Source organism: Mesoplodon bidens (genome assembly GCF_964165515.1).
Source record: "Mesoplodon bidens genome assembly, chromosome: 9".
In the NCBI taxonomy this organism is placed as follows: domain Eukaryota; kingdom Metazoa; phylum Chordata; class Mammalia; order Artiodactyla; family Ziphiidae; genus Mesoplodon; species Mesoplodon bidens.
Genome location: NC_138166.1, coordinates 11,291,959 through 11,316,955, shown reverse-complemented (window position 1 = coordinate 11,316,955; position 24,997 = coordinate 11,291,959). Strand labels below are relative to the sequence as shown.

The window sequence follows — 24,997 nt, the reverse complement described above, 5'->3', positions numbered from 1 at the left end:
CCCACGCTTCCCCGGGACAAGAAAGCACGTGGTCCTGGGGTGAAGTCTCAAGTCTGGGAGCGTTGTGCTCCACTCCGGAGTGCCCTGCTCACTAGCAAAGGCCTATAAATAACATGCGGGATCCTGTTCCAAAGTCAGCAAAGGGGCAGGGGCTGAGGGGTTGCTGAAATAATTTCATGAACAAGTTGATCAAAGAAATGATCTGTGGATGAATCTTAGGGAAGGGAGAGCCGGCCAGCCATGTGGGCAGATGAGACTCCTCAACTGCAAAACCAGCCTGTCTCTCATGTCCTCCATGGTCTGCAGGCATGTCTAAGCCCTCTTCTAGCCCATTTGGCATTCAGAGAGCTAAGTCGGCTTCACTGTCATCTCAGAAATGACTCGGGGGGGCTGAAGTTATTCACATCCTGCCCCCCTGCAAGGAGGAAAGGGAATCTAGTTCAGGAACCGAAACCAAGCTTATTCATCTCATCTCATCTTTTCAGACCCCGAGACAGAGTTCTCCACCGCCCCCCAGACACAGGGTCATCCAGCATGAAATGCACAGAAATCAAATGCATATCCGTTACAGGAGAAATGGCAGGGAAGTGGGGCTAAGGTGACAGACTCTGCAGAGCAAACATAACACCTTTGTGCTCTGTCTTCTTAAAATTCATCCTCTCACCTGCCAGCCTTGAGAATTGCCTATTTACATAACTAGCTGCCTAAAATGGAATATTAGATAATGTTCCATGGCGGCTCACTCAATTTGAGCCCATCCCCGGGATATGAGTGATCCAGAAGTCCTCTGACAGTGTATAGCGTGGCACGCTGGCCCGCAGCCATGCCTCCGTGTTGTGTGAGCTCCGAGCTAAACAGATGTCAGGCCCGATCGCCTGGGTGGGAGACCAGCCGAGCAGTGGGGAGGGAGGGGGCGTGATTCAGCACGCGGCTCCGTGGCACAGCGGCCTTCGTGGACAGACAGCATCGCTTCCTGAGCTTCACAGCAGGCGCCTTGTTCTGCCTAAGGTGCCGTCTCGGAGACTACAGACTAAAGGGACTGAGAAAGGGGGGAGCTGCAGGATCTACGGGGACAACCGGTCCAGGAGGTAATCAGTTCTGATGCCATCCCTGGCGCTGTGCCAGCCTCACACCCGCTATTGGTCCTTCCCAAGGCGTGCATCTCCCTCCCGTCAGAACTGGAATCCTGCTGCTCTAGTATAGGAGGAGTATAAATAAGTGATAAGGAAGTGTCCTGATAATGATAAGCAGGGATATCTTCTCAGCATACCAGATGAATCAAAGAAGGCAATTGTGTGTGTTTGTTCATTTATTTTTCAGTGTTCCGGTTCCCGTAGTCAGTTTAGAGAAAATTCCTAACCTAGTGAAGGCAGATGGTGCCAATGTCAAAATGAACTCTGCAACCACTACTGCGGTCACTTTCTGCTCCACCTCATCCTCTGCCGTCTCCACCCCACCTGTAATTAAGCCGGTCTTGATGTCCAAGTCAGTGCCACCTTCCCCAGAGAAGATCTTAAATGGCAAAGGAATTTTGTCTGCCACCATAGACAAGAAACACCAAAATGGCACCAAAAACAACAACAAGCCTTACAGGAGACTTTCAGGTACGTGTCTGTGTCCTTCGAGTCTGGCTCGTGATCAGATTGCAATTGAGTTGCGTCCAGAACGAGAGAGTGATGCTTTTTCTTATCGCTGAGCAGGTCTGTTTCGTTTTAAGGAAGTTTACCTGCAAACAGGAACCTCCCCCGCCCCTAAAAATACAGGGGAGAACTGGTTCTCTTAATCCCAGGCCAGATGCGGTACCTCTCTCGGCTCAGCACTGAGCAGCAGTTACCTTAGTGACCCCGAGGCAGGAGGCTCTGCAACCCCTCAGCAGTCTGTGGATGCGGAGGGTCTTGTCCTCACACTGACAGGCCGAACTGCCCCTGGGTTCCGGAAAGCAGAGTCGGGCAATCCACCGTGGTATCTCCCAGTAGCTCAGGGCAGGCTTGGGACAGTCGCACTGGTGCTGTCTGCCCATCTCCATCCTTTGGTCTCGTTGGTTTCCAGGTTGATTCTGTGGTCTGGGGCTACAGCTGCCTTTCCCACATAAGCAGATTGGAATTTCCATCTGGGAACGCTTGGACTGGCGCAGCAGATGGGGCGTTGAAGGGCCTCTCTCCAATCCACTTGGTTGCCTGAGTACCTCAGGGTACCCAGAAAGGTGCACATGGCCAGTCCTTAAGACAATGGTTGCACTTAGGGGCCCCCAAGTGGGTGATAATTTGCTTTGGGATTGTTGTAGAAGGAAATCTGGCAGTTTTACTTTCTCTAAAAGAACAAGAAAAGCTATAAACTTTATAACTTCTTCACACACTCTGGGCATTTATCAAATGTCAACCAGAAAAGAGAAAATACAGTTGACCCTTGAACAGCGCAGGGATTAGGGGTGCCGACCCTCCACGCAGTCAAAAATCCCTGTGTAATTTCTAGTTGGCCCTTCGGTATCTGCAGTTCCTCTGTATTTGCGGATTCAGCCAACCTCCAATCATGTAGAACTACAGTATGTGCTATTGCAAAAGATCTGCGTGTAAGTGGACCTGCACAGTTCAAACCCACGTTGTTCATGGGTCCACCGTACAGGGTAAGCTGCCCTGTGAAAGTGAAGCTGTGTCCTCTGGTATGAGCATAATTCCTAAGCGCCCCAAGAATTGTGGGTCATTTTCATTTTCTACTTTGTGTTTATCTGTGTTTCAGTTTCTCTATCTTACATCTGTCAGTTTTAAAAAGTTTACTTCTTAAAAGTACCTCAGGCCCAAAGCATTCAAATGACAGAGTTATTTTACCCTGAAAATCTCTCCATGTCCTTTCCACCCACTGTCCAGAAAGAAAGGCAGGGCCTGGCGCTCTCTTGAGGGCGGGGGCCTCACTGTGTGGATGGAGCCCCCCGCCCCGCTCCTGGCTGTCTCCCTGCAGGGAAAGTTCATCTTCACTCTGCAGAGGGGGGCAATCCAATAGGCCTGGCTGGGCGCAGTGAGGCCGGCTTCCTCCTCCTGGCAGAAGTATGACCATGGCTTCCAGCCGGCACCTTAATCTGAAGTTGTTCGGGCATTTTTTGTGTGTTTGGGGATTTTGCATTTTGTTGGTGGTTTTGTCTCATTGGGTCTTTTGCTTATTTCTCTCTCACTTTCACATTTGGCAGCCAGCTCCTACCCCCAGCCAAACAACCTGCTCAGTTCCAGGCCAGCACGAGTGCCAGTGTGGATCTGGGCACGGGTCTGACTCCGCCAGGCCCAAGGGAAAGAACTCACACCGGGCGGCCTGGAGCCTGGCACCCAGACCCTCCTCGGTGGGCAGAGAGGGCTCGTAGGAAGCGAACATCTCCAGGCCTAGCAGTTTTCTTTTCTTAAAAATGAAGCTTAAAAAAAGAAGACAAAAGCAAAAGAAAGAGGCAGGATGCATTCTGATAGTCAACCAGGAAATCTGTCTTGGATATGAGAACGGTTTTATTGCAAACATCATCATCACCACTGTCGCAACCTCCCCACAGCTCCCAAACCTTCTTTTAAAAATAGAGTGCGTTCATTTATTATGGTCAGGGCTTACTCCACCAAGTTCAGGCAGTTTTTCAGGCAAGGTAACCTCTTTTTAGCTTGCAACCATTGGAGGCCCTTAAGGAGACATTCCACCAAGTATATCTACACCCCCCGCGCACCCATCCACCCACCCGCCAATGCTGCTGCCCGTCTCCCTGGATGCTCAGAAGAGCTATGTCATTCCTGCCCTGCAGGACTCAGGTGTCTGTTGGGTGCCTTCCAGAAATGGCACAGGTCATCAAGAGGTGGAACTTGAAAGCCTGAAGGGTCCTTAAGAGATTGTCGCACATACCCTCATTTTCCAGGGGAGGAGAGCATTTCTGTAATCCAGAAGGGGTGAAGGATCCAAAATGGGCCTAAAAAGAGCAGATTCCTTAGAAGTAACCCCAACATGAGCCGTCAGGAGTCCAGCGGGAAGGCAGGAGCTGGGGAAAGCCCGCCTCCCTCAGCAGGTCCCCGAGGGACCCGGCTTGTTCCCATGTGGAGCATCAGGCCTCAGTCCAGGGGCGGAGCGACTGTGACACTGACAGGCCCTGCCCTCTCTGCACCTTCAGGTTCAGCCTCAGTGTAAAGCCCACACCTGCCCCTGCCTATATGTTCCTGAATCCGGGAAATGATTTTTCTGGCCGGCAAGGCTGCGTGGAAAGCCTCGTGCTGAGGACTTCGCAAAGCATTGAGACAGGCAGGTCACACTGACATGTCAAGGAATAATCTCCCACTTAAACGGCTAAAACTATTCGGGAGTCAGGGCAGGAAGGGTGGGCGATGTATTCTTGGAGCTACCCCGGGGGGGGGAAAGTGGCCCTTGGGCCTCAGGTGGTTCTCCCTGGTCTGCAGCCACCTCTGCCCAAAGGTACCGGGGGAATCGTTTGGAGTGAAGGTGTGAGAGCATCTGGCTCCTTCCCCTCCGCTGCCCACCCCCGCCCCCCATTCCCTGTGCATTCCGCTCCCCACCGCCTCCCGCTGGACTTGGGAATTCTTGGGTTCAGAGGGGAGCGCCATCTTCCCCCAGCGGTTCTGGAAGCATTTGAGCAGCCGGTTGGAAAAAAAACCCAAAAAAAAAACAGATTGCCTGACAATGTCTCACTTGTTGGTGCAAATGTGCATTTTTTTAAAAATGTGGTCTTAATGCCAAATCCTATTTAGTCTCCTTTTTTCTTATATTTTTTGTTTGTTTCTTAAACCAGAGAGAGAATTTGACCCAAATAAACACTGTGGAGTATTGGATCCCGAGACAAAGAAACCTTGCACAAGATCCCTCACCTGCAAGGTATTTCTCTTTCCATAAAAAATACTTCCTGCTCTCGCTGGGGCCTTTGTCGAAATGTTTGCATGCCACTCTCTGCACACGGCAGGGTGTGGAGCCTCGACATGACCCCCAGCTGTTCTTTGTAAGGGAAATGCTTTCTTCTCTTCCATGGTAGCTGAGCGCCTGCCTCAAGCTGGCTGGCTTTTTAAGAAGGGAAAAAAAAAAAAAAATAGGCTTCCCCTGTTACTTGTGAGGCCAGACAGTAAATTGTATTTATAGGCACTCACAGGCGGTTCTAAACCCTGCTACGTTTTAATGTATGCAGGAGCAGCGCGGCGGCGGTGGCAGCGCCCTGAAAGGCAGCCCCGGAGGGGAGGACGAGCCGCCGCCGTGCCCCTGATCCAGCCACAGCGGGGTGGCCAGGGGACAGCTGACCCAAGGCGGCCGCCAGTGGGTGGCCCCCAGCCCCGTATTTCATACTGAACTGCCAGTGCCTCTTGGGATGGAGGCTGTGGCCCTCTCTGCTTGGTGGCTCTGTGTGTCTGGGCCAAAGCAAGCCTCCCACCTGCACCTGGATTAACTCCAGCACGCCCTCACCGTTGCCTTTCATCAGAGAGGTTCTCATGGGTTCTGCGCTGAAGCTCGTCATCTTATGCCATTTTTTGGAGGAAGCTTTGGCTTCTTAACGCCAGGAGCGTAGGGCACGGTTGCGTTTTGTGTGGTCTCCGCCTCTTCCCAGCCACAGAACAGGAGCTGTTGCCTTGAAGTTGACTTTTCAAGCACCTCTAAATTCCCATGAATTGCTGTTTCTGAAATGGAGGGCCTGGGGAAGCAGGTTTATGTGCTGATCAAAGAGGCTGTGCTTTCCGTCTCTCTTCTCCTTAGACTCATTCACTAAGCCATCGGAGGGCAGTCCCAGGCCGGAAAAAGCAGTTTGACCTCCTTCTGGCGGAACACAAAGCCAAGTCCCGGGAAAAAGAAGTTAAAGATAAAGAGCATCTCCTGACTTCGGCAAGGGAAGTACTTCCAAACCCATCCGGGCCAGCGCAGGACTCGCTGCTGGGATCTTCAGGGAGCTTGGGCCCAGAACCTAAAGTCGCGTCCCCTGCAAAATCCAGGCCGCCTAACTCTGTGCTTCCTAGGTAAGTCCCACCTGGGCGATAGAAGCCTTGAGGCCGTGGTCAAGTGACCCTGCCTGGCTGGGTCGTGTGTGGTCGGATCACGTGTGAAATGGGAGTCGTTAGCGTCCTACCTGGGGAGGTGGTTGTGAAGTTGAAAGGAGAGAATGGGTGTGAGGGGCTCAGCCCAGTGCCTGCCACGTAGCGTTCAGTGGATGTTACTTCTGTCACCATTGTCATCCTCACCCTGGTCATCATTGCCGTGATCGTCATCCTCCATAGCAGACCTGTATCCGCCAGGATGTGTTTTCCCGGAGTAAGAGTCAGCTAGAGATAAATAGCTGAAAGGGTGACACTCAACCACCAGGCAACTTTCTGGTCACCTGAGTTTTTAGATTAGTTGAAGATTCCTGGAGCAGAGAGTGGGGGAAGCCTGGGGGGATGGGTAGTCAGCACAGCTTAGGAGCCCACTTGCCATGATATTTTGTGAATTTTTTCCACAACTCTCCAATGGTCAGGGTAAAGGGAAAATTGCCGCGACAGGGCTGTCTGTCCTTACATTCCCCTCCATACCAAGAAAGCTGAGCCACCTCTTTGGGGTTTTATTTGGTCGTCCTGGACAGAAAGGAAAGAATGGAAAACAAAACCCACCTGGGGGAATTCCCTGGCAGTCCAGTGGTGAGGATTCCAGGTTTCCACTGCAGGGGGCACGGGTTCGATCCCTGCCTGGGGAGCTAAGATCCCACATGCCATGCGGCGTGGCCAAAAAAAAGAGGGAGGGAGAAAAAAAATTCCACTTGGATTGAAAATCCATGTATGTGTGTTTTGACAGGCAGTGGAGTGCCATAATGAGCCACAGACCAATTTCCAGGTGATAGGACAGGGAACCCTCATTCAAAAATATTTATTGAGTGCTTGCTCCATAAGCAAGGTACTGTGTTAGCTACCCTCAGGCAGGGGCACAGAGATGAATGAAACTAGATCCTGCTTTTCAAGAATTTGGAGTTTAGGAGATGAGACTCAAATATCCATAGCATCATAAAAAGGAAACATTAATAACACAATATAAGTGCAGATATTAGTATCCTCTGATGATTTTTGGGGTTTTTTTGGCTGCATTGGGCTTTCTTTGCTGCACATTGGCTTTCTCTAGTTGCAACGAGCGGGGGCTACTCTTTGCTGCGGTGCGCGGGCGTCTCATTGCGGTAGCTTCTCTTGTTGTGGAGCACGGGCTCTAGGCGCACGGGCTTCAATAATTGTGGCACACAGGCTCAGTAGTTGTGGCTCACGGGCTCTAGAGCACAGGCTCAGTAGTTGTGGCGCACGGGCTTAGTTGCTCTGCAGCATGTAGGATCTTCCTGGACCAGGGCTCAAACCCGTGTCCCCTGCATTGGCAGGTGGATTCTTAACAACTGCGCCACCAGGGAAGTCCCCTCTGATGATTTTTAATGCATACACTGTGAGTCTCAAAGAGTAATTGTCCAGTCAGCAAGTAGGCATTAAGAGAATATAGTTACAAAAGAAGGGGAAGGAATTTATTTTTAAAGCAAAACCAAATATTTGATGACAGTTGTTACTGACCTACCAGGATCTCTCATGCCTTACACTTTGGTGCAAGCCTGACCAGTTTGGCAGCTGGAGCCCCTCTCTTGGAATCACCAAGCTCAGCCTCAGGCATCTGGGGGGATGGATGGAGTCAGACGGAGTCAGATGGAGTCACCACCCACACATCTCCATCATCATAACCATTGTCGGGTGGTTGTCGTCATCTGTTTACTTGGCCGCTGTCCTTGCCACCCCTCATTTTCCAAGATCGTTTTATGATTTCTCACTGTGATGCCAGATGTTGGTGAAGGATATTACCCTTGGGGACACAGTTCTGCTCCAAACTTCTGGAAGGGGCTTCAATTCATCATTCTATCTACAGTAGCTTTCAGACTTCTTGGTGGCGATGGAACTTTTTTGTTCCCACAGAACCTTACACGGTACCCGATATAAAAGCAGACCTGCCTCCACCTGAAGCCCGCTCAGCCCTGCTCTCATCACACGTGTACCCAGAACGCACTGTCCCCCAGCCCATCCAAGGGATCACCTCAGCTTCCCCAAGGACTCCAGGGAACCCCAGTTTGAAAACTCTTTTATTATACATTTCTCCATCGATGTTGACTGATGCAGGCACTTCGCACCCAAGCAGTGGTACCTGGCTTAACAGAGAAGCTGGGGGCAGCCGTTAAAAAATGAAACAGGCAACAGTGGAGCCTTAAGAGCTGCTTCTTTCTGTTCCTTTTTTTGGTTTAATTTTCAGGGGAATGTTTGTCAATAGAGAAATGCCAGGTGTTTATGTTCTTTTAGGGAAATAGAAGAAAGAGAGAGGGTGAGGTTAATCGGCAGAAAAGAATGTCTCTGAAGGAAAAGGGGAGGCCAAGGAGCACATTACAAATGTTGGTAAGAGAATAATTTCTGAGGACGCTTTTCAACGCACCAGAAAACTCAGGGGTGAACTCTGTTCCACAGTTAGTGGGAAATAACGTCCTTTTTCAGTTGTCTTAGGTTCACACGAGACCCCATGCCATCAGAGATCGAAAAAGCATGATCAGAAGTAAACATACCCACATAAGACTTAAAGCAGTTATCTCCCTCATATTAACGATGTAAATATAATAGATGTTTCAATCACACTCATTATCTATAATGGGCCAAAAAAAGATGTCACACATGAATGGAATTATGATTATCCCTTCCCAATCGTGAATTTCTCTTGTAGGAAATGCTAACAGTGTGTGAATTTATATCTTAAATATCGTTTCGGTAACCTTGAAAATATTCCAGTTCTCCTATTTTTGAGTTGCAACCCATCCTGTCAGGGGTTCCTAAAAGAGGGACTTGGGTCTAGGATTGGAAAAGTGAAAGATAGCTAGCAAGGGTTGGAACAGGATTGGAAGTGCAAGGCTCAACTCCTTGTCTGCTAACTAGATGAACGTGGCCGTGTCTCTCAGCCTCTCTGGCCTCAAACTGCTCAACTGTCAGACGGAGCTAAGGAGAATTAAGTGAGATAAAATACCAAGCTCATCATAAGCACTCAGTTCATGGTAGCTGGTAGTAGGGGGCAGTGGTAGTCAATGGGAAAGCAGTGGGAGCCCGTGAAGGCCTCAGCGCTACCTGATTTCCATTCACCTGGCCTCCTGGCCTCTGTCCTTCAAGCTGGGGGCCCTTGGATACCATACCAGTATGCTCTGTTTCTTTGCCCCCAACTCTAAGGAAACACATCATTTGCCCCACAGAGCCCAAGGGCTATGAATGACCAGGCCAACCAAAGCCATCAGGACTCTGTTGGAAAGGCGCGGGGGTTGGGGGAAGGGGGGCAGCAGAGGGAGGAAGGGTCAGCTGTGGAGGTCATTGCTGCCAAGATCTGGGCACATCCCCCTCTGTCTCACAGATGCTCACACATCTCCCCTTAAAGTATAAACTGGCAAATGCCAGTGAATCTAAGACTGACAAGGGCGGCAGGGAAAGAGCCGAAGGTCCTAGGTACCTGACAAAGGGCAGAGGTGAGTCTGGAGTGAAAGCTACTTCATTACATGGTGTAATCGCCAAAGTGGAAGCCATTTCTCTCCTTGACTTCTGTTTGTCCCTGGGCTTTTCCTACTCGTTTCTCAACAGGGGGGCCTTTGAAGTCAAGCAGGCAGAACCAAGTCTCATGACCACTTTTTATTAGCTTGGCAACCAATGTCCTCATCTGAGAAATGTAGGTCATAGTTACACGCACCTAAGGCAGTGGGGTAGCTCCAGTCAGAAAAGGTATGTGACGTGCCTACATACAGTTAGGACTCAGTTAAGGTCAGTTGTTTTGCTCGTGCTTCCTCAAAGTGGTGGGGGTTAGGGGACTTTAAGTTTCTCTGGGTGTAACTGGACAGGGACCATCATCACATGCACTGTCTTTAGACCAGACTGGTAAGTGGAGGGGTGAGGGGTAATGTAGTGCCGAGGAAGAAAGGTTGGACGGCAGCTTAACACTTGCGAGACTTTTTCCACACTTTCTCATGGCCAGTTGCCTAATTCCCCCATCATCCTCTCCAAGCCTTGGCTTTTTTGAGACACAAGCTGGTCCCAGCGCACTCCATCCCTCCAGGTTCCACCCTGGAGGGCAGTGATCAGAGCTGGGAGGAGGTCTTGAAAGCATCCACCATTCCGTCATCACCAGGAGGGTGCCCATGTCCTGAGGGACACAAGTCTAAAAACGAGGAGATCCAGAGCTCCTTCCCGTTGTGCACATGCACACATGTGCCCAGCGTCCTTCCTTCATGTTTCTGTCTTGGCTCTCAGAGCTGATTCCGCTCTGCAGCTCGCAGTTTTCATGCTCAGCTTTACTCTCCACGATTCTCCTCCCCTGGTCTCCTCTCTTTTGTCTGGCAACTAGAACTTACTATGGAGTGTTTCAACTGTTCTAAAAATTTTTTTCTTAACGAAACTTCTTTTTTTAAAATCAACATAGTATAGACACATAGTTCAAAAACTAAGTAGTACTAAAAGGGTTAGAGTGAAAAACAGTAGTTCCTACCATCCTGGAACTCTGTTGACCCTCTCTGTGTTGGAGCACCTGTTTCCTGGATCCCTTTGCCACCTTCTCTCTTGGTTTACTCCTTATCTTCTCCATTAGCTTCCTGTGAAAAGGGACATGGGAGGTCAATATTTAGAATCCTTATACACCTGAAAATGTTTGTATTCTACCCTCACACTTAATTGATCATCTCTCTGAGTCTATAACTGGATTGAGAATTATTTCCCTACAGAAGATGGAAGACAATTTTTCCATTGGCTTCTGGCATCGAACGTTTTTATTGAGAAGTTTAATAACATTCTGATTCCATTTTTAATTGCTGAAGCGTGGGGCTCTGAAATTTCCCAGGGATCCCCCTTGATGTAGGTCTTTTTTCATTCTTTGTACTAGGTACTCAGTAGATCCTTTCAACCTGGAAACACCTGTTTCTGGGATATTTTCCCATGTTACATGCTAAATAGTTTTCTCCCCACTATGTCTTTATTCTCTTTTTTAACCTCCTGTTAGTTGGATGTTGGATCATTTGCTCTGACCTCTTCATCCTCTTACCTCTTTTCTCCTGTTGTCTCTCAATCTCTTGTTCCACTTTCTAAAAGATTTTTTTACTTTACTCTTCAAAACTGTATATTAAATAGTTTACGATTTACTTGTTAAATTTTAGGATCTGGTTCTTTCTATCTGATTGCACGGCATGCGGGATCTTATTTCCCCAACCAGGGATCAAACCCACACCCCCTGCAGTGGAAGGGTAGAGTCTTAACCACTGGGTCTCCAGGGAAGTCCCTCCTCTTTTTTTCCTTTATCTTCATTTCCCCCAAGTTTGTTTCATATATGTGTTCATGTGTTTGTTGTTTGGTTGGTCAGCTCATGTTGGAGATGTCTGGGAATGTTTGGTTATCTCTAACCACTCGTATTTAGAAGAGAGGCTCTAACAGGCTCATTGGAGGTCTCTGTGGGACTGTCAACCAAAAGGTCATCATGTCACCAGTCAGCCTTTTGTTGGAATATTCCCAAAGGCAAGCTGTGGAAGCCTTTTCTCCGGGGCCATTCAGTTTCCGGAGGGAAGAATCCTGCCTGCTGACGTACCTGGCAGTAGGCATTCTGGCAGTGCCAACTGAGGATCTGACCAGGGGCAGCCCACAGTCCTCCTGTTTTTAGCCCTGTGCCTCCTCCTGGTCTCTGCTGAGCCTGGGGGCCCCACGTCTAGAGTCTCTCTGGTTCAGTTTCTCTTTTTGAGGGTTGATTGGAGGGCGAGGGGGCTGGCAGGGGCAGTGGAAAGTCACGTGACCGTGTGAGGTAGCAGTGATGACCTGCGGGTCCAACGACAGAAGATTGAGCCTTTCAGCTCTCTCGCTATGTTTGGTCCTCACCTCACCCATGACTTGTGCAGCTCTAGCTGCTCCAGGTGCCCTGCTTCTCAAGGTTCTGTGGTAGGTCAGCTCCTTTCCCATCAGTTAACACTCTCCAGCCACAGTCTGTCTTCTAAAAATAGGTTAAAATCTCTTGTTCACACTTCTTGGGACACTTCAGGTGCAAGTAGCAGAAAATGTTGCTTACTAACCACTTCAATAATTAGGAAATTTCTTACCACTGGTGACAAGAAGTCCAGAGGTGAAAGGGCACCAGTCCCCAAAGATCAGGGGTTGGCTCTCCTTCTTTTTTTTTTTTTTTTGGTAACCTAGTTTTTTTTTTTTTTTTCTTTATTGGAGTATAATTGCTTTACAATGGTGTGTTAGTTTCTGCTTTATAACAAAGTGAATCAGTTATACATATACATATATCCCCATATCTCCTCCCTCTTGCATCTCCCTCCCTCCCACCCTCCCTATCCCACCCCTCTAGGTGGTCACAAAGCACCGAGCTGATGTCCCTGTGCTATGCGGCTGCTTGCCACTAGCTATCTGTTTTACATTTGGTAGTGTATACATGTCCATGCCACTCTCTCACTTTGTCCCAGCTTACCCTTCCCCCTCCCCATATCCTCAAGTCCATTCTCTAGTAGGTCTGCATCTTTATTCCCGTTTTGCCCCTAGGTTCTTCATGACCTATTTTTTTTTTCCCTTAGGTTCCATATATATCTGTTAGCATGCGGAATTTGTTTTTCTCTTTCTGACTTACTTCACTCTGTATGACAGACTCTAGGTCCATCCACCTCACTACAAATAACTCAATTTCGTTTCTTTTTATGGCTGAGTAATATTTCATTGTATATATGTGCCACATCTTCTTTATCCATTCATCTGTCGATGGACACTTAGGTTGCTTCCATGTCCTGGCTATTGTAAATAGAGCTGCAATGAACATTGTGGTACATGACTCTTTTTAAATTATGGTTTTGTCAGGGTATATGCCAAGTAGTGGGATTGCAGGGTTTTATGGTAGTTCTGTTTTTAGTGTTTTAAGGAACCTCCATACTGTTCTCCGTAGTGGCTGTATCAATTTACATTCCCACCAACAGTGCAAGAGGGTTCCCTTTTCTCCACACCCTCTCTAGCATTTATTGTTTGTAGATTTTTTGATGATGGCCATTCTGACCGGTGTGAGATGATATCTCATTGTAGTTTTGATGTGCATTTCTCTAATGATTAATGATGTTGAGCATCCTTTCATGTGTTTGTTGGCAATCTGTACATCTTCTTTGGAGAAATGTCTGTTTAGGTCTTCTGCCCACTTTTGGGTTGGGTTGTTTGTTTCTTTTAATATTGAGCTGCAGGAGCTGCTTGTAAATTTTGGAGATTAATCCTTTGTCAGTTGCTTCACTTGCAAATATTTTCTCCCATTCTGAGGGTTGTCTTTTCATCTTGTTTATGGTTTCCTTTGCTGTGCAAAAGCTTTTAAGTTTCATTAGGTCCCATTTGTTTATTTTTGTTTTTATTTCCATTTCTCTAGGAGGTGGGTCAAAAAGGATCTTGCTGTGAATTATGTCATGGAGTGTTCTGCCTATGTTTTCCTCTAAGAGTTTTACAGTGTCTGGCCTTACATTTAGGTCTTTAATCCATTTTGAGTTTATTTTTGTGTATGGTGTTCAGAGTGTTCTAATTTCATTCTTTTACATGTAGCTGTCCAGTTTTCCCAGCACCACTTATTGAAGAGGCTGTCTTTTCTCCACTGTATATTCTTGGCTCCTTTATCAAAAATAAGGTGATGATATGTGCATGGGTTTATCTCTGGGCTTTCTATCCTGTTCCATTGATCTATGTTTCTGATTTTGTGCCAGTACCGTACTGTCTTTATTACTGTAGCTTTGTAGTATAGTCTGCAGTCAGGGAGCCTGATTCCTCCAGCTCTGTTTTTCTTTCTCAAGATTGCTTTGGCTATTCGGGGTCTTTTGTGTTTCTATACAAATTGTGAAATTTTTTGTTCTAGTTCTGTGAAAAATGCTAGTGGTAGCTTGATAGGAATTGCACTGAATCTGTAGATTGCTTTGGGTAGTAGAGTCATTTTCACAATGTTGATTCTTCCAATCCAAGAATATGGTATATCTCTCCATCTATTTGTATAATCTTTAATTTCTTTCATCATCATTAGTGTATAGGAATGCAAGAGATTTTTGTGCATTAATTTTGTATCCTGCTACTTTACCAAATTCATTGATAAACTCTAGTAGTTTTCTGGTAGCATTTTTAGGATTCTCTATGTATAGTATAATGTCATCTGCAAACAGTGACAGCTTTACTTCTTTTTTTCCGATTTGGATTCCTTTTATTTCTTTTTCTTCTCTGATTGCTGTGGCTCAAACTTCCAAAACTATGTTGAATAAGAGTGGTGAGAGTGGGCAACCTTGTCTTGTTCCTGATCTTAGTGGAAATGGTTTCAGTTTTTCACCATTGAGGACAATGTTGGCAGTGGGTTTGTCATATGTGGCCTTTATTATGTTGAGGTAAGTTCCCTCTATGTCTACTTTCTGGAGGGTTTTTATCATAAATTGGTATTGAATTTTGTCAAAAGCTTTCTCTGCATCTATTGAGATGATCATATGGTTTTTCTCCTTCAGTTTGTTAATATGGTGTATCACATTGATTGATTTGTGGATATTGAAGAATCCTTGCATTCCTGGGATAAACCCCACTTGATCATGTTGTATGATCCTTTTAATGTGCTCCTGGATTCTGTTTGCTAGTATTTTGCTAAGGATTTTTGCATCAGTGTTCATCATTGATACTGGCCTGTCGTTTTCTTTCTTTGTGACATCTTTGTCTGGTTTTGGTATCAGGGTGATGGTGGCCTCATAGAATGAGTTTGGGAGTATTCCTCTGTCTGCTATATTTTGGAAGAGTTTGAGAAAGATAGGTGTTAGCTCTTCTCTAAATGTTTGATAGAATTCGCCTGTGAAGCCATCTGGCCTTGGGCTTTTGTTTGTTGGAAGATTTTTAATCACAGTTTCAATTTCAGTGCTTGTGATTGATCTGTTCATATTTTCTATTTCTTCCTGGTTCAGTCTCAGAAGGTTGTGCATTTCTAAGAATTTGTCCATTTCTTCCACGTTGTCCATTTTATTGGCATATAGTTGCTTGTAGTAATCTCTCATGATCCTTTGTATTTCTGCAGTGTCAGTTGTTACTTCTCCTTTTTCATTTCTAATTCTATTGATTTGAGTCTTCTCCCTTTTTTTCTTGATGAGTCTGGCTAATGGTTTATCAATTTTGTTTATCTTCTCAAAGAACCAGCTTTTAGTTTTATTGATCTTTGCTATCATTTCCTTCATTTCTTTTTCATTTATTTCTGATCTGATCTTTATGATTTCTTTCTGGCTCTCCTTCTGTGGCTTTCTTTTATTCCACCCTCTTCGATCTTTTGGCTTCATCTTCAACGTCATTAGCAAGATGGCTACAGCACTTCCAGAGGAAAAAGGTCCAGATGAAGGTGGAGACCACCTTTTCCTTGTGTCTCCTTTTTTTTTTTAATAGCTGTCCTAGTGGGTGTGAAGTGGTAACTCATTGTGATTTTGATCTGCATTTCCCTAATGACTGCTGATGTTGAGCATCTTTTCATGTGATTGCTGGCACCATTTATATATCTTTGCTGAGAAATGTCTATTCAAGTCCTTTGCTCATTTAAAAATTTTTTTTTTTTTTTTTTGCGGCACGCAAGCCTCTCACTGTTGTGGCCTCTCCTGCTGCGGAGCACCGGCTCCAGACGTGCAGGCCCAGCAGCCATGGCTCACGGGCCCAGCCACTCTGCGGCACGTGGGATCTTCCCGCACCGGGGCACGAACCCGTGTCCCCTGCATCAGCAGGCGAACTCTCAACCACTGCGCCACCAGGGAAGCCCTAAATTTTTTTTTAAAATAAATTTATTTATTTATTTATGGCTATGTTGAGTCTTTGTTGACATCCATGGGCTTTCTGTATTTGCGAAGAGCGGTGGCTACTCTTCACTGCAGTGCACGGGCTTCTCATTGAAGTGGCTTCTCTTGTTGTGGAGCACGGGCTCTAGGCGCGTGGCTCAGTAGTTGTGGCACGTGGGCTTACTTGCTTCGTGGCATGTGGGATCTTCCCAGACCAGGGATCGAACCCATGTCCCCAGAACTGGCAGGCAGATTCTTAACCACTGTGCCACCAGGGAAGTCCCTAAATTTATTTTTTATTGAAGTATAGTTGAATTACAATGTTGTGTTAATGACAGCAAAGTGACTCAGTTATACATATATATACATTTTTTTCATATTCTTTTTCATTATGGTTTATCACAGGATATTGATATTCCTTATGCTATACAGTAAGGTCCTTTGCCCATTATTTTTTAATTTTAAAAAATTTTGTGCTCACACTGTGCAGCTTGCGGGATCTTAGTTCCCTGACCAGGGATCGACCCCAGGCCCCTGCAGTGAAAGCGAGGAGTGTTAATGACTGGACTGCCAGGGAATTCCCTCCTTGTGTCTCTTTTTAAAAGTGAGAAAAATCTTTGCAAAAGCCACCCCCCCACACTGCAAAAAAATACATTTTCTTTTATTTCTCATGCACTTTCCCAAACCAATCATTAACGAGATGAATGAGATTCCCATTATTACTTAAGGCGTTAAATGGAGACTAGGATGTCATCACCATGATGATCACCACGGTTCTGTTGATCTCTTTGTTTTTCAGAGCTAATGCCTTTTTTATCCCTTTACTATGATTTTAATATTTTGGGACAGAGGAGATAAATGTGTTCAATCCATCTGCCCCATTTCACAGTAAATTCTTCAGCCACTTTCTTGCACATACCTATACCACTAGCTCACTTTCTTTTGTTTTTCTCTCTTTTTTACTTTTTGTTGTGAAAATTTCCCCATGTACAGAAAAATAGAATAGTATAATGAATACCTGCATACGTAGTTTTAACAGTTTTCATATTTTGCCACTGTGTTGACTTCATCTACATTCTTTTTCATTTTTTATAAATTTATTATTTTTTTTATTTTTGGCTGCATTGGGTTTTCGTTGCTGCACACGTGCTCTCTCTAGTTGCGGGGAGCGGGGGCTACTCTTCGTTGCGGTGCGCGGGCTTCTCATTGCGGTGGCTTCTCTTGTTGCAGAGCACGGGCTCTAGGCGCATGGGCTTCAGTAGTTGTGGCACGTGCGCTCTAGAGCACAGGCTCAGTAGTTGTGGCACATGGGCTTAGTTGCTCCGCGGCATGTGGGATCTTCCTGGACCAGGGCTCGAACCCGTGTCCCCTGCATTGGCAGGTGGATTCTTAACCACTGTGCCGCCAGGGAAGCCCCATCTACATTTTTTGATATGTTTTGAAGTAACTTGCAGATATCTTGGTATTTCACCCTAAATTTCCAAATGCATCTTTAGAGAGTAAAGATCTTTTCCTTTGTAACTATGATACTAGTATCACACAACAAAATCCGGCTTTTATCTCCCGCAGGATAGGGAGATCCTAATATGGTGGGGAAAGCTTCAAAAAGAGTCTACCAGAAAGTATGGGAACAACTTAAATGTCCATCAATAGCGTAGTTAAATAAATTATGATATGTCCATATTATGGAATACTATACTGGGGAATATTAAAATGATGATAGATTTCTACACATGGAAAGATTTCTACAACATCACTAAGTTAAAAAAAAAAGCATAATAGTATGTACAATGTGATCCAGTTCTTACACTACCAAATGTAAAATAGATAGCTAGTGGGAAGCAGCTGCATAGCACAGGGAGATCAGCTCGGTGCTTTGGGACCACCTAGAGGGGTGGTGGGATAGGGAGGGTGGGAGGGAGATGCAAGAGGGAGGAGATACGGGGTTATATGTATATGTATAACTGATTCACTTTGTTATACAGCAGAAACTAACACACCATTGTAAAGCAATTATACTCCAATAAAGATGTTTAAAAAAAAATGCATGTGCCTGTTTGCACAGTAAAGAGGTCTGGAAGGATATAAACCAAAATGGAAGTAACACTTGATCTTGAGTGGCAGGATTACGAATGCTGTTTTCTTTCTTTATATGTTTTGATGTTATCAAAATTGTTTTACCGTTTGGGTCTTCAGCTGTAAACAGGCAACTGCTGTTGTCCCTTCTGACCCAGGAGTGTAGGGAATGCACCTGGGCGTTGTGTTTTCTGGACTATAGACTTTTAACGTGTAGAATGAATGGCATCTTTGTTTTCATAAGGGTGGGAAGGTGATAGTCAATAATAAATTATCATACCAACAGAGTTGTTGTAATTACACTGGAAAACTACCTGTGGCCTTGTTTGTGGGGTTTTATGGGTTTTTTTTATTTGCAGCATTGTACGCATACATGAAATTTACTATTTTAATTTCTAAGTGTACAGTTTAGTGGCATTAACTACATTCACATAGTGGTGCAACCATCACCACCAGCCATCTCCAGAACTTTTTCATCATCCAGTACTGGAACTCTGTACCATTAAATACTAACTCCCTGTTCCCAGCGCCTGGGGACCGCTGTTGTACTTTCTGTCCCTGTGAATTTGACTACTCTAGGTACCTCGTACACGTGGTGTCATACAGTAACTGTCCTTTGTGATGGGCTTCGTTCACTTAGCATCATGCCCCCAAGGTTCATCCGTGTTGTAGCAGGTGTCAGAATTTCCTTTCTTTTCTTTGTTTTTTTTAAAGGAACATTTATTTATTTACTTATTTTTGGCTGTGTTGGGTCTTTGTTGCTGTGCGCGGGCTTTCTCTAGTTGCAGCAAGCGGGGGCTACTCTTCATTGCGGTGCGCGGGCTTCTCATTGCAGTGGCTTGTTGTGGAGCACGGGCTCTAGGCGCACGGGCTTCAGTAGTTGTGGCTTGTGGCTCAGTAGTTGTGGCTCACGGGCTCTAGAGCGCAGGCTCAGTCATTGTGGCGCATGGGCTTAGTTGCTCTGTGGCATGTGGGATCTTCCCAGACCAGGGATTGAACCCTTGTCCCCTGCACTGGCAGGCAGATTCTTAACCACTCACTGCACCACCAGGGAAGTCCAGAATTTCCTTTCTTTTTAAGACTTAATATTCCATTGTGTGGATATATGGTACGGTAACAATTTCATAAAGCCATAGTTTAGTGTCTTATGTTTGTAGAGCTGTCTTGTTTATCCATTCATCTGTTGATGGATATTTGGGTTGTTTCTACCTTTGTGGCTTTGTTTTTACATGACTGTGCTTTGGGGATCTGGTTCGAACTCAGGTCTTTGACACCTAGAAAGATTTCAAAACAACAAAGAATCCAGGGTGAAAATGAGGGAGAAGGGAGATGCATGAGTGAAAGGTGCTTCGTGTTACTTAAGGGGCAGCTTTCAAAGCAGAACACAGAAAACCTTTTTATTTATTTATTTATTATTATTTTCTTAAGCTCCTGATTTTTTTTTTCTCCAAACCTTCTTTTTCACCCAATCTTTCTCCCTGGTCAATCACCTCATGAAAGTGGAGAGCAGTGAAAACAACTAACAACTAGCTCTGACGGTTCTTCTAACTCTTCTCCTGATGTGTATGTTTCCTTTTGCACTTTACTGCTCAGGAAGCATTAGTGCCACCTCTTACTGTGACCGATGCTGCTTTTCTATAAGCTTAGCCATAATTGAGATGAGATCTGTTGGATTGTTTATACACATAGAATTCATTCATTCCTTCATTGAGAAACATATTTCTTCAACACCTACTGTTGAGTCAGCCATGCCAGCCTGTGGGTCTAGAGGCTTGTCAAAAATTAAACGGAAACAATCATCCTCAGAAGACACAATTAAACTACATGTGGTTTGATATATTAAGAAACAGGCTTGGCTGTGGGGGAAAAAGGAACTTGTGGCCCCATGGCTGGGACAAAACATTTTTTCAGGCCGGTATGGTAACAATTTCATAAAGCCATAGTTCAGTAGCTATGTGTGTAGGGCTGTCTTTTGTCATCACTGATATTTTGTTGATTGATTTGAACCTATTTATCTGGTTGATCTTCCCATCAGGTCCACTTTCAAAGAGAAACAACTTCAGGGCAAGTACAAATTACTTACATGCAAATGAATGAATAGTTGTAGCTGAATTCTAGAAGATTAGTTTTAAGTTAAATTAACTCTCTGTCACATTGGTTGCTATTTTTGTATTTTCTATTGCTCTTACACTGTTGGAGTTGTCCCTGATGCCCAGATTCAAGCAAGGCAGAGCCTCAGCTCCAACCTGTAGAGAGCTGGTCGCTGCTAACCCTCTCAGCCTGAATTTCCCCCTTGTGCAGATTTGCCATTGATCCGCCTTCCTTAATGTATCTGGAAGGCTAATTGGTCTGCCTTCCGAGCTCCGTGAAACTGGGTGGATCTTGTTCCTCAGAAAAGTTTATTCTGTTTGCTCTCTCTTGCCCTTAGACCATCATCTGCAAATAGCATAAGCAGCAGCACATCTTCAAATCACAGTGGCTACACTCCGGAACCCCCTCTACCCCCAGTTGGAGGTGACCTCGCCAGCCGACTGTCAAGTGATGAAGGGGAGATGGACGGAGCCGACGAATCCGAGAAGTTATTAGACTGTCATTTCTCCACCCACCACCCCAGACCTCTTGCGGTAGGCCCCCTTCTGTTTCCATCCAGGCATTGTTTCCCCCTGTGCTTTGCAGTATTTAGGTGACTGTGTCCTACAATGGCATCCTTCCTAAGGAGAGGCCTCCAGGACAGTGTTTTACGAAAGGGCTTCCCCTGAGGTTGAATGATTACCTTAGAAATCCCCTTGAAAATCACAGAAGGAAAGGTAAGGGCTCCAGCTGATTTTAATCCTTTAAACACCTGAGTATTTGTGGTCCACCTTGAAGCGATAATGCTCGAGAGACGGTGTTGATAGCAGAGCATGGGGAGCTGACCCTCCTGCCTTGCCCATCCACGGGGAGCCTCTGATTTCAAGAGTCAGTCTAGCTCACCTGCCTTGGAAACTGTCTCTGAGCAATGTGCCAGGTGCCAGTCCTGGCTGGTTTGCTCCCCTGTTGGTTCTGAGTTTTATTGTTATTAGTAGGTGTGAGGATATAGCACCAGATCTGAGTGTGTGTGTGTGTGTGTGTGTGTGTGCAGGAAAGAAGGAAGCATTTCATGTCCGCGTGATTGCTGATTAACGAAAAGATCAGTTTCTTCCCAGTTCCTTGAAAGAATCCACTTTAACAGTTCAGAAGGTCATTGAAATCGAGGTGGGTGGTATAAGGAGGCATGAGCTGGAGGCTCGTTTGTGTTTGCCCTACGTGCACTTAAGAATGGACTGCCTGGTACTTCCATCACAGAGCCGAATCCAGGGAGGCTGGGAACGTCGGACCCCATAGGCGGTTTGCTCTGTTCCCAGCTTGAGCCCTGCAAGATTAGCTTTGACTGTCCCAAGATGGCGTGAACTGTGTAGGTGAAATCAACCGTGCATCACGATAGAGTGAGTCCCTCCTGCCTTCTATCAGCGTGATGAATGAAGGCCAAATTCACTTCCTGTTTCTGGGGAGGATGGTGACCTGTACTTCAGCAACAGCCTGAGACTTTGCCTCTTGGCTAGTACAGAAATAGGGACAGTCAGGAATGCTTCTGACGGCCAGTAATAGAAAACAACTCATACAGTGTGTGCACTTCAGTCATTTACTTGTCTCGTATAACAAGGCGTCGAGAGGTGAGTGCTCCCAGGCTCGGTTCAGCATCTCTTCAATGTCCTGCTGCTGAGGGAGAATCTCTGCCACCCTCTTTGCCTTTCACGCACAGTCTGGATGTGTCAGCTCAAGCTCCAATATCACATCCTCACCCAGTAGCACTCTACAAAGGGGGGTAAGGGACAAACAGAAAGGGAGTCTGCTTCTAAGATGCTATCTTATGTCATTTCTTAGGGAAGAAAAATCTTCCTATGAGCACCCCCAGCAGACCTTCCCTTCCATCAACCAGAAGTAGGTCATGTGCCCAGCCCTATACCAGTCAGTGGCAGAGGAGGATAGGATTGTGTTAACACAGAATGAAACCTGCCATGATTTCATCCCAAGGTTCTGGGGAGAGACCTACCTTCCCTGCTCACTGCTCCGTGTCAGAGATCAGAACAAAAGTGTGGTTCTGTTAGCAAGGAAAAGGCAGGGAGAGCTGGGGGTGGGGTAGCAGTTGATGAACTTGGCAACCAGTAGGGTCTGCCACAGTGGCCAGTGCAGCGAGGATCTACAGCCCTACCCGGGGCATCATAGGCGACCAAGGACAGGAGCCTCTGGGGCACTGAGCGTTGCATCTGTGTTGAATTAGAGACATAGGTAGCACAGACAGTAAGGGGCCTCCAGCTTCCAAGTCTGAAAGTGAGACAAGGCTCTCTACCAGAAGGCCAGACTCTGGAGCACATCAAGATCTTTGTCCAAATGACAAGCTGCCAGGCTACAGTGGATTAGCTCAGCTCAGAGCCTGGCAGATTTGTGTGCCCTTCATGTTTTGCTCATTTAAATGGAAAGGCCGTGGATTTGTTTCTTTGCTTTGTCCTTTCTCTCATGGCCAACTGATACATTAAATCAATTTTTGTAATGAACACTTGCTCAGGGTGTCTTTAGCAAGGAGATGAAAGAAGAAAAGATGTCTGGACCTGGACCGGCTCCCACATGCTGCTGGGGACCGGCTTCCACGCGGGAGAACTCCCTTTGTATGTTTTAGTACTTGGCCAGTAAGCCCTTAATGTGCGGAAAAGAATTTTTCATCAGGAGTACCAGATTTGATGGGAGGCAAGATTTTAGGGTAACCCCACCCCAAACATAAGCAGAAACAAAACAAAGGGAAGGTCTTGCGTTTCCTCCTAAGAACTGTTCCAAAGGCTGGTTCCAGGAAGGATTTGTGGAATGAGTGCCAACCCAGCACTGTGTCTGGGATGGAGGCCAGGGAGCTGCTGGGAGAGGCCTGGGGGAGGGGGAAAAGCTGCAGTTGAGTTATAGAGTCATATTTGCAGACTCGCCTGAGCTCTGACCAGGCAAATGTCACCTTCTCAGAGGCCGCTTCTTACATTTCTGTCTGCTGGCCTTCTGGTTGTCCTAACATCATCATTAAATGACGTTTATCAAACATCTAACTGCTCCTATTTCAGCCCGGTGTGTTAAGTGTGATAGTTCGCTCTGAACACTTTGTAGGACCTTATCTCTGTAATCCATCCTTTAGCCTAAATCTCTACTCTCCTCATATTGAGGAGGAAGAAGAGAATGGGGTCCCCGACCTTTCTACGTTTATAATCATCAAGACAGGCACAGAAGCATTCAGTATAATGTAAAACAGCCACGTAGCGACTCCCAGGTGGAATGTAATGAAGTATGTGTAGGTGTCTGTGGGAGTTCAGAGCGGCAAGGTGAGTCAGATAAAGGTCACTGGAGTCTTAATTAGGGCCCTGAGGGAGGGGAGGGTTGCACTTGGCCGGGAGAAGACGGAAGGGGACAGAGGCAGGCCAAGGGGGCAGCAGAAGCGTGGGCGCAGAGGCAGTGATGTGTCCCAGGGCAGCCTGGACGCGCCGATGGAGAGGAGATTAGAGCACCAGGAGAGGAGGGAGTTCAGCCCCGCTGGGAGGGAGCCGGCTCCGCTGACGGCAGGTAGGGGCGGTATGACCCACTGGCAGGAGAAGCTCAGAACCAGCCGTTCCCATTACTGTGATGGGAAGCAGGGAACCCCCGTCTTCCTTGAGAAGATGACCCCTGTGACAAGCCCGTGGTGCTGACACACTACCCGGCCACTGGTTGCTGTTGGTTTGGGTTTGGTTTGGTTTGGTTTTTCAACCTGAAATACTGGCTCAATGCCAGGTATAGAGAAGGTAGCCCTCAGTGCTACAGAAGACTGAATGTCACTATTGTTGAGTCATCCCGTGAGGCTCTGCAGAAAATCTAGGCGCTCAAACTGAAGCAGCACAGAAATATTTTTGGCTTCGGTACCATTTTGCTTCTTTATTTTGAGGAAAACTGTACCCCTCTGTGTTTTTATGCAAATGTTATTTTTCTGTGTAGAGCTTATATTAGCTTATTAACCTGTAATCAACATTAAAATGGTTTTTGTTTTCCCCCTCACAGTTTTGCTCATTTGGGAGTCGCCTCATGGGACGAGGGTACTATGTGTTTGATAGAAGATGGGACCGTTTTCGATTCGCACTAAACTCCATGGTAGAAAAACACTTGAATTCACAGATGTGGAAGTAAGTGAGCGGTTTTTGTGCAATATGAGATCTGAGCTGCTCCACAACTATCTGAACCCCAGCTTTCTAAATGAATGTCACTAGTTGGGTTTTGTTTGTTTGTTTGTTTTGTCTTTTTGCAGTACGCGGGCCTCTCACTGCTGTGGCCTCTCCCACCGCGGAGCACAGGCTCCAGACACGCAGGCCCAGCGGCCATGGCTCACGGGCCCAGCCGCTCAGCGGCATGTGGGATCTTCCCGGGCCAGGCCACGAACCCGTGTCCCCTGCATCAGCAGGCGGACTCTTAACCACTGCGCCACCAGGGAAGCCCACTAGTTGGTTTTTTATTGAACAAAATGATTCTGAAATCGGGGTTCGTGATTAATTCTTAAATGTCAGCCCCTCTTCTTGGTTGCCTGTATTTTTCAGGGACAGTGTGTGGTGTGCTTTGTCTGCTTTGGAGATCCCTTTTGTGTTGGTAATCTTCTAAACTAAATGAAAAGGGATTAGATAAGACCTCGTTTATTTAACAGTGTTAAAGGGCCTTTTTGCTATGACTAAGACCATCTAAGGATATTAAGAATACGCTTCAGTTTGTAATGTTAATGCTACAGTGTCAATACTAAAAATTTCCTAACGGTTATGGACCGACTTGTAATTATTTAATGTCCTGTGAAAAAGTACGTACCGCAACCAACAGGGCAGATCAGGGGCCATGTTGCCAAGTTGGTTAAGCTTGTCTTTGGCCCTTCCCACCTCCCTATAGGCCTCTCTCCTCACCTCTGTGCATACTTCTCTCTACCCTAAACCCAGCTTATGTCCCATTTCTCTATGGTCCGTTTATTCTCCAACACCTCTCGATGTATTTACATTTTAATAGATTCATGAAAAGGGGAAAAGCCTTCTTGACTTAGGGAAATGCTATTGTACAGGGTGACGGGCTAGACCC

The 24,997-nt window shown here is 46.3% G+C and overlaps 1 protein-coding gene across 10 annotated transcripts in view; it reads left to right on the top strand.

Annotated features, from left to right (window-relative positions):
• ATXN7L1 (ataxin 7 like 1) overlaps positions 1–24,997 on the top strand; it is a gene marked incomplete at its 5' end in the record, with an annotated part of 246,286 nt that overhangs the window by 208,407 nt on the left and 12,882 nt on the right. For 9 of the 10 annotated variants that reach the window (XM_081243475.1, XM_081243481.1, XM_081243480.1 and 6 more), the window contains 5 exons: positions 1,321–1,604; positions 4,763–4,845; positions 5,710–5,966; positions 20,292–20,487; positions 23,948–24,069. In XM_081243475.1, coding sequence (XP_081099601.1) covers positions 1,321–1,604; positions 4,763–4,845; positions 5,710–5,966; positions 20,292–20,487; positions 23,948–24,069 — 942 coding nt within the window. Of the gene's footprint in view, positions 1–1,287; positions 1,605–4,762; positions 4,846–5,709; positions 5,967–20,291; positions 20,488–23,947; positions 24,070–24,997 lie in introns of all 10 variants that reach the window. The other variant, XM_081243484.1, reaches the window with a different exon arrangement.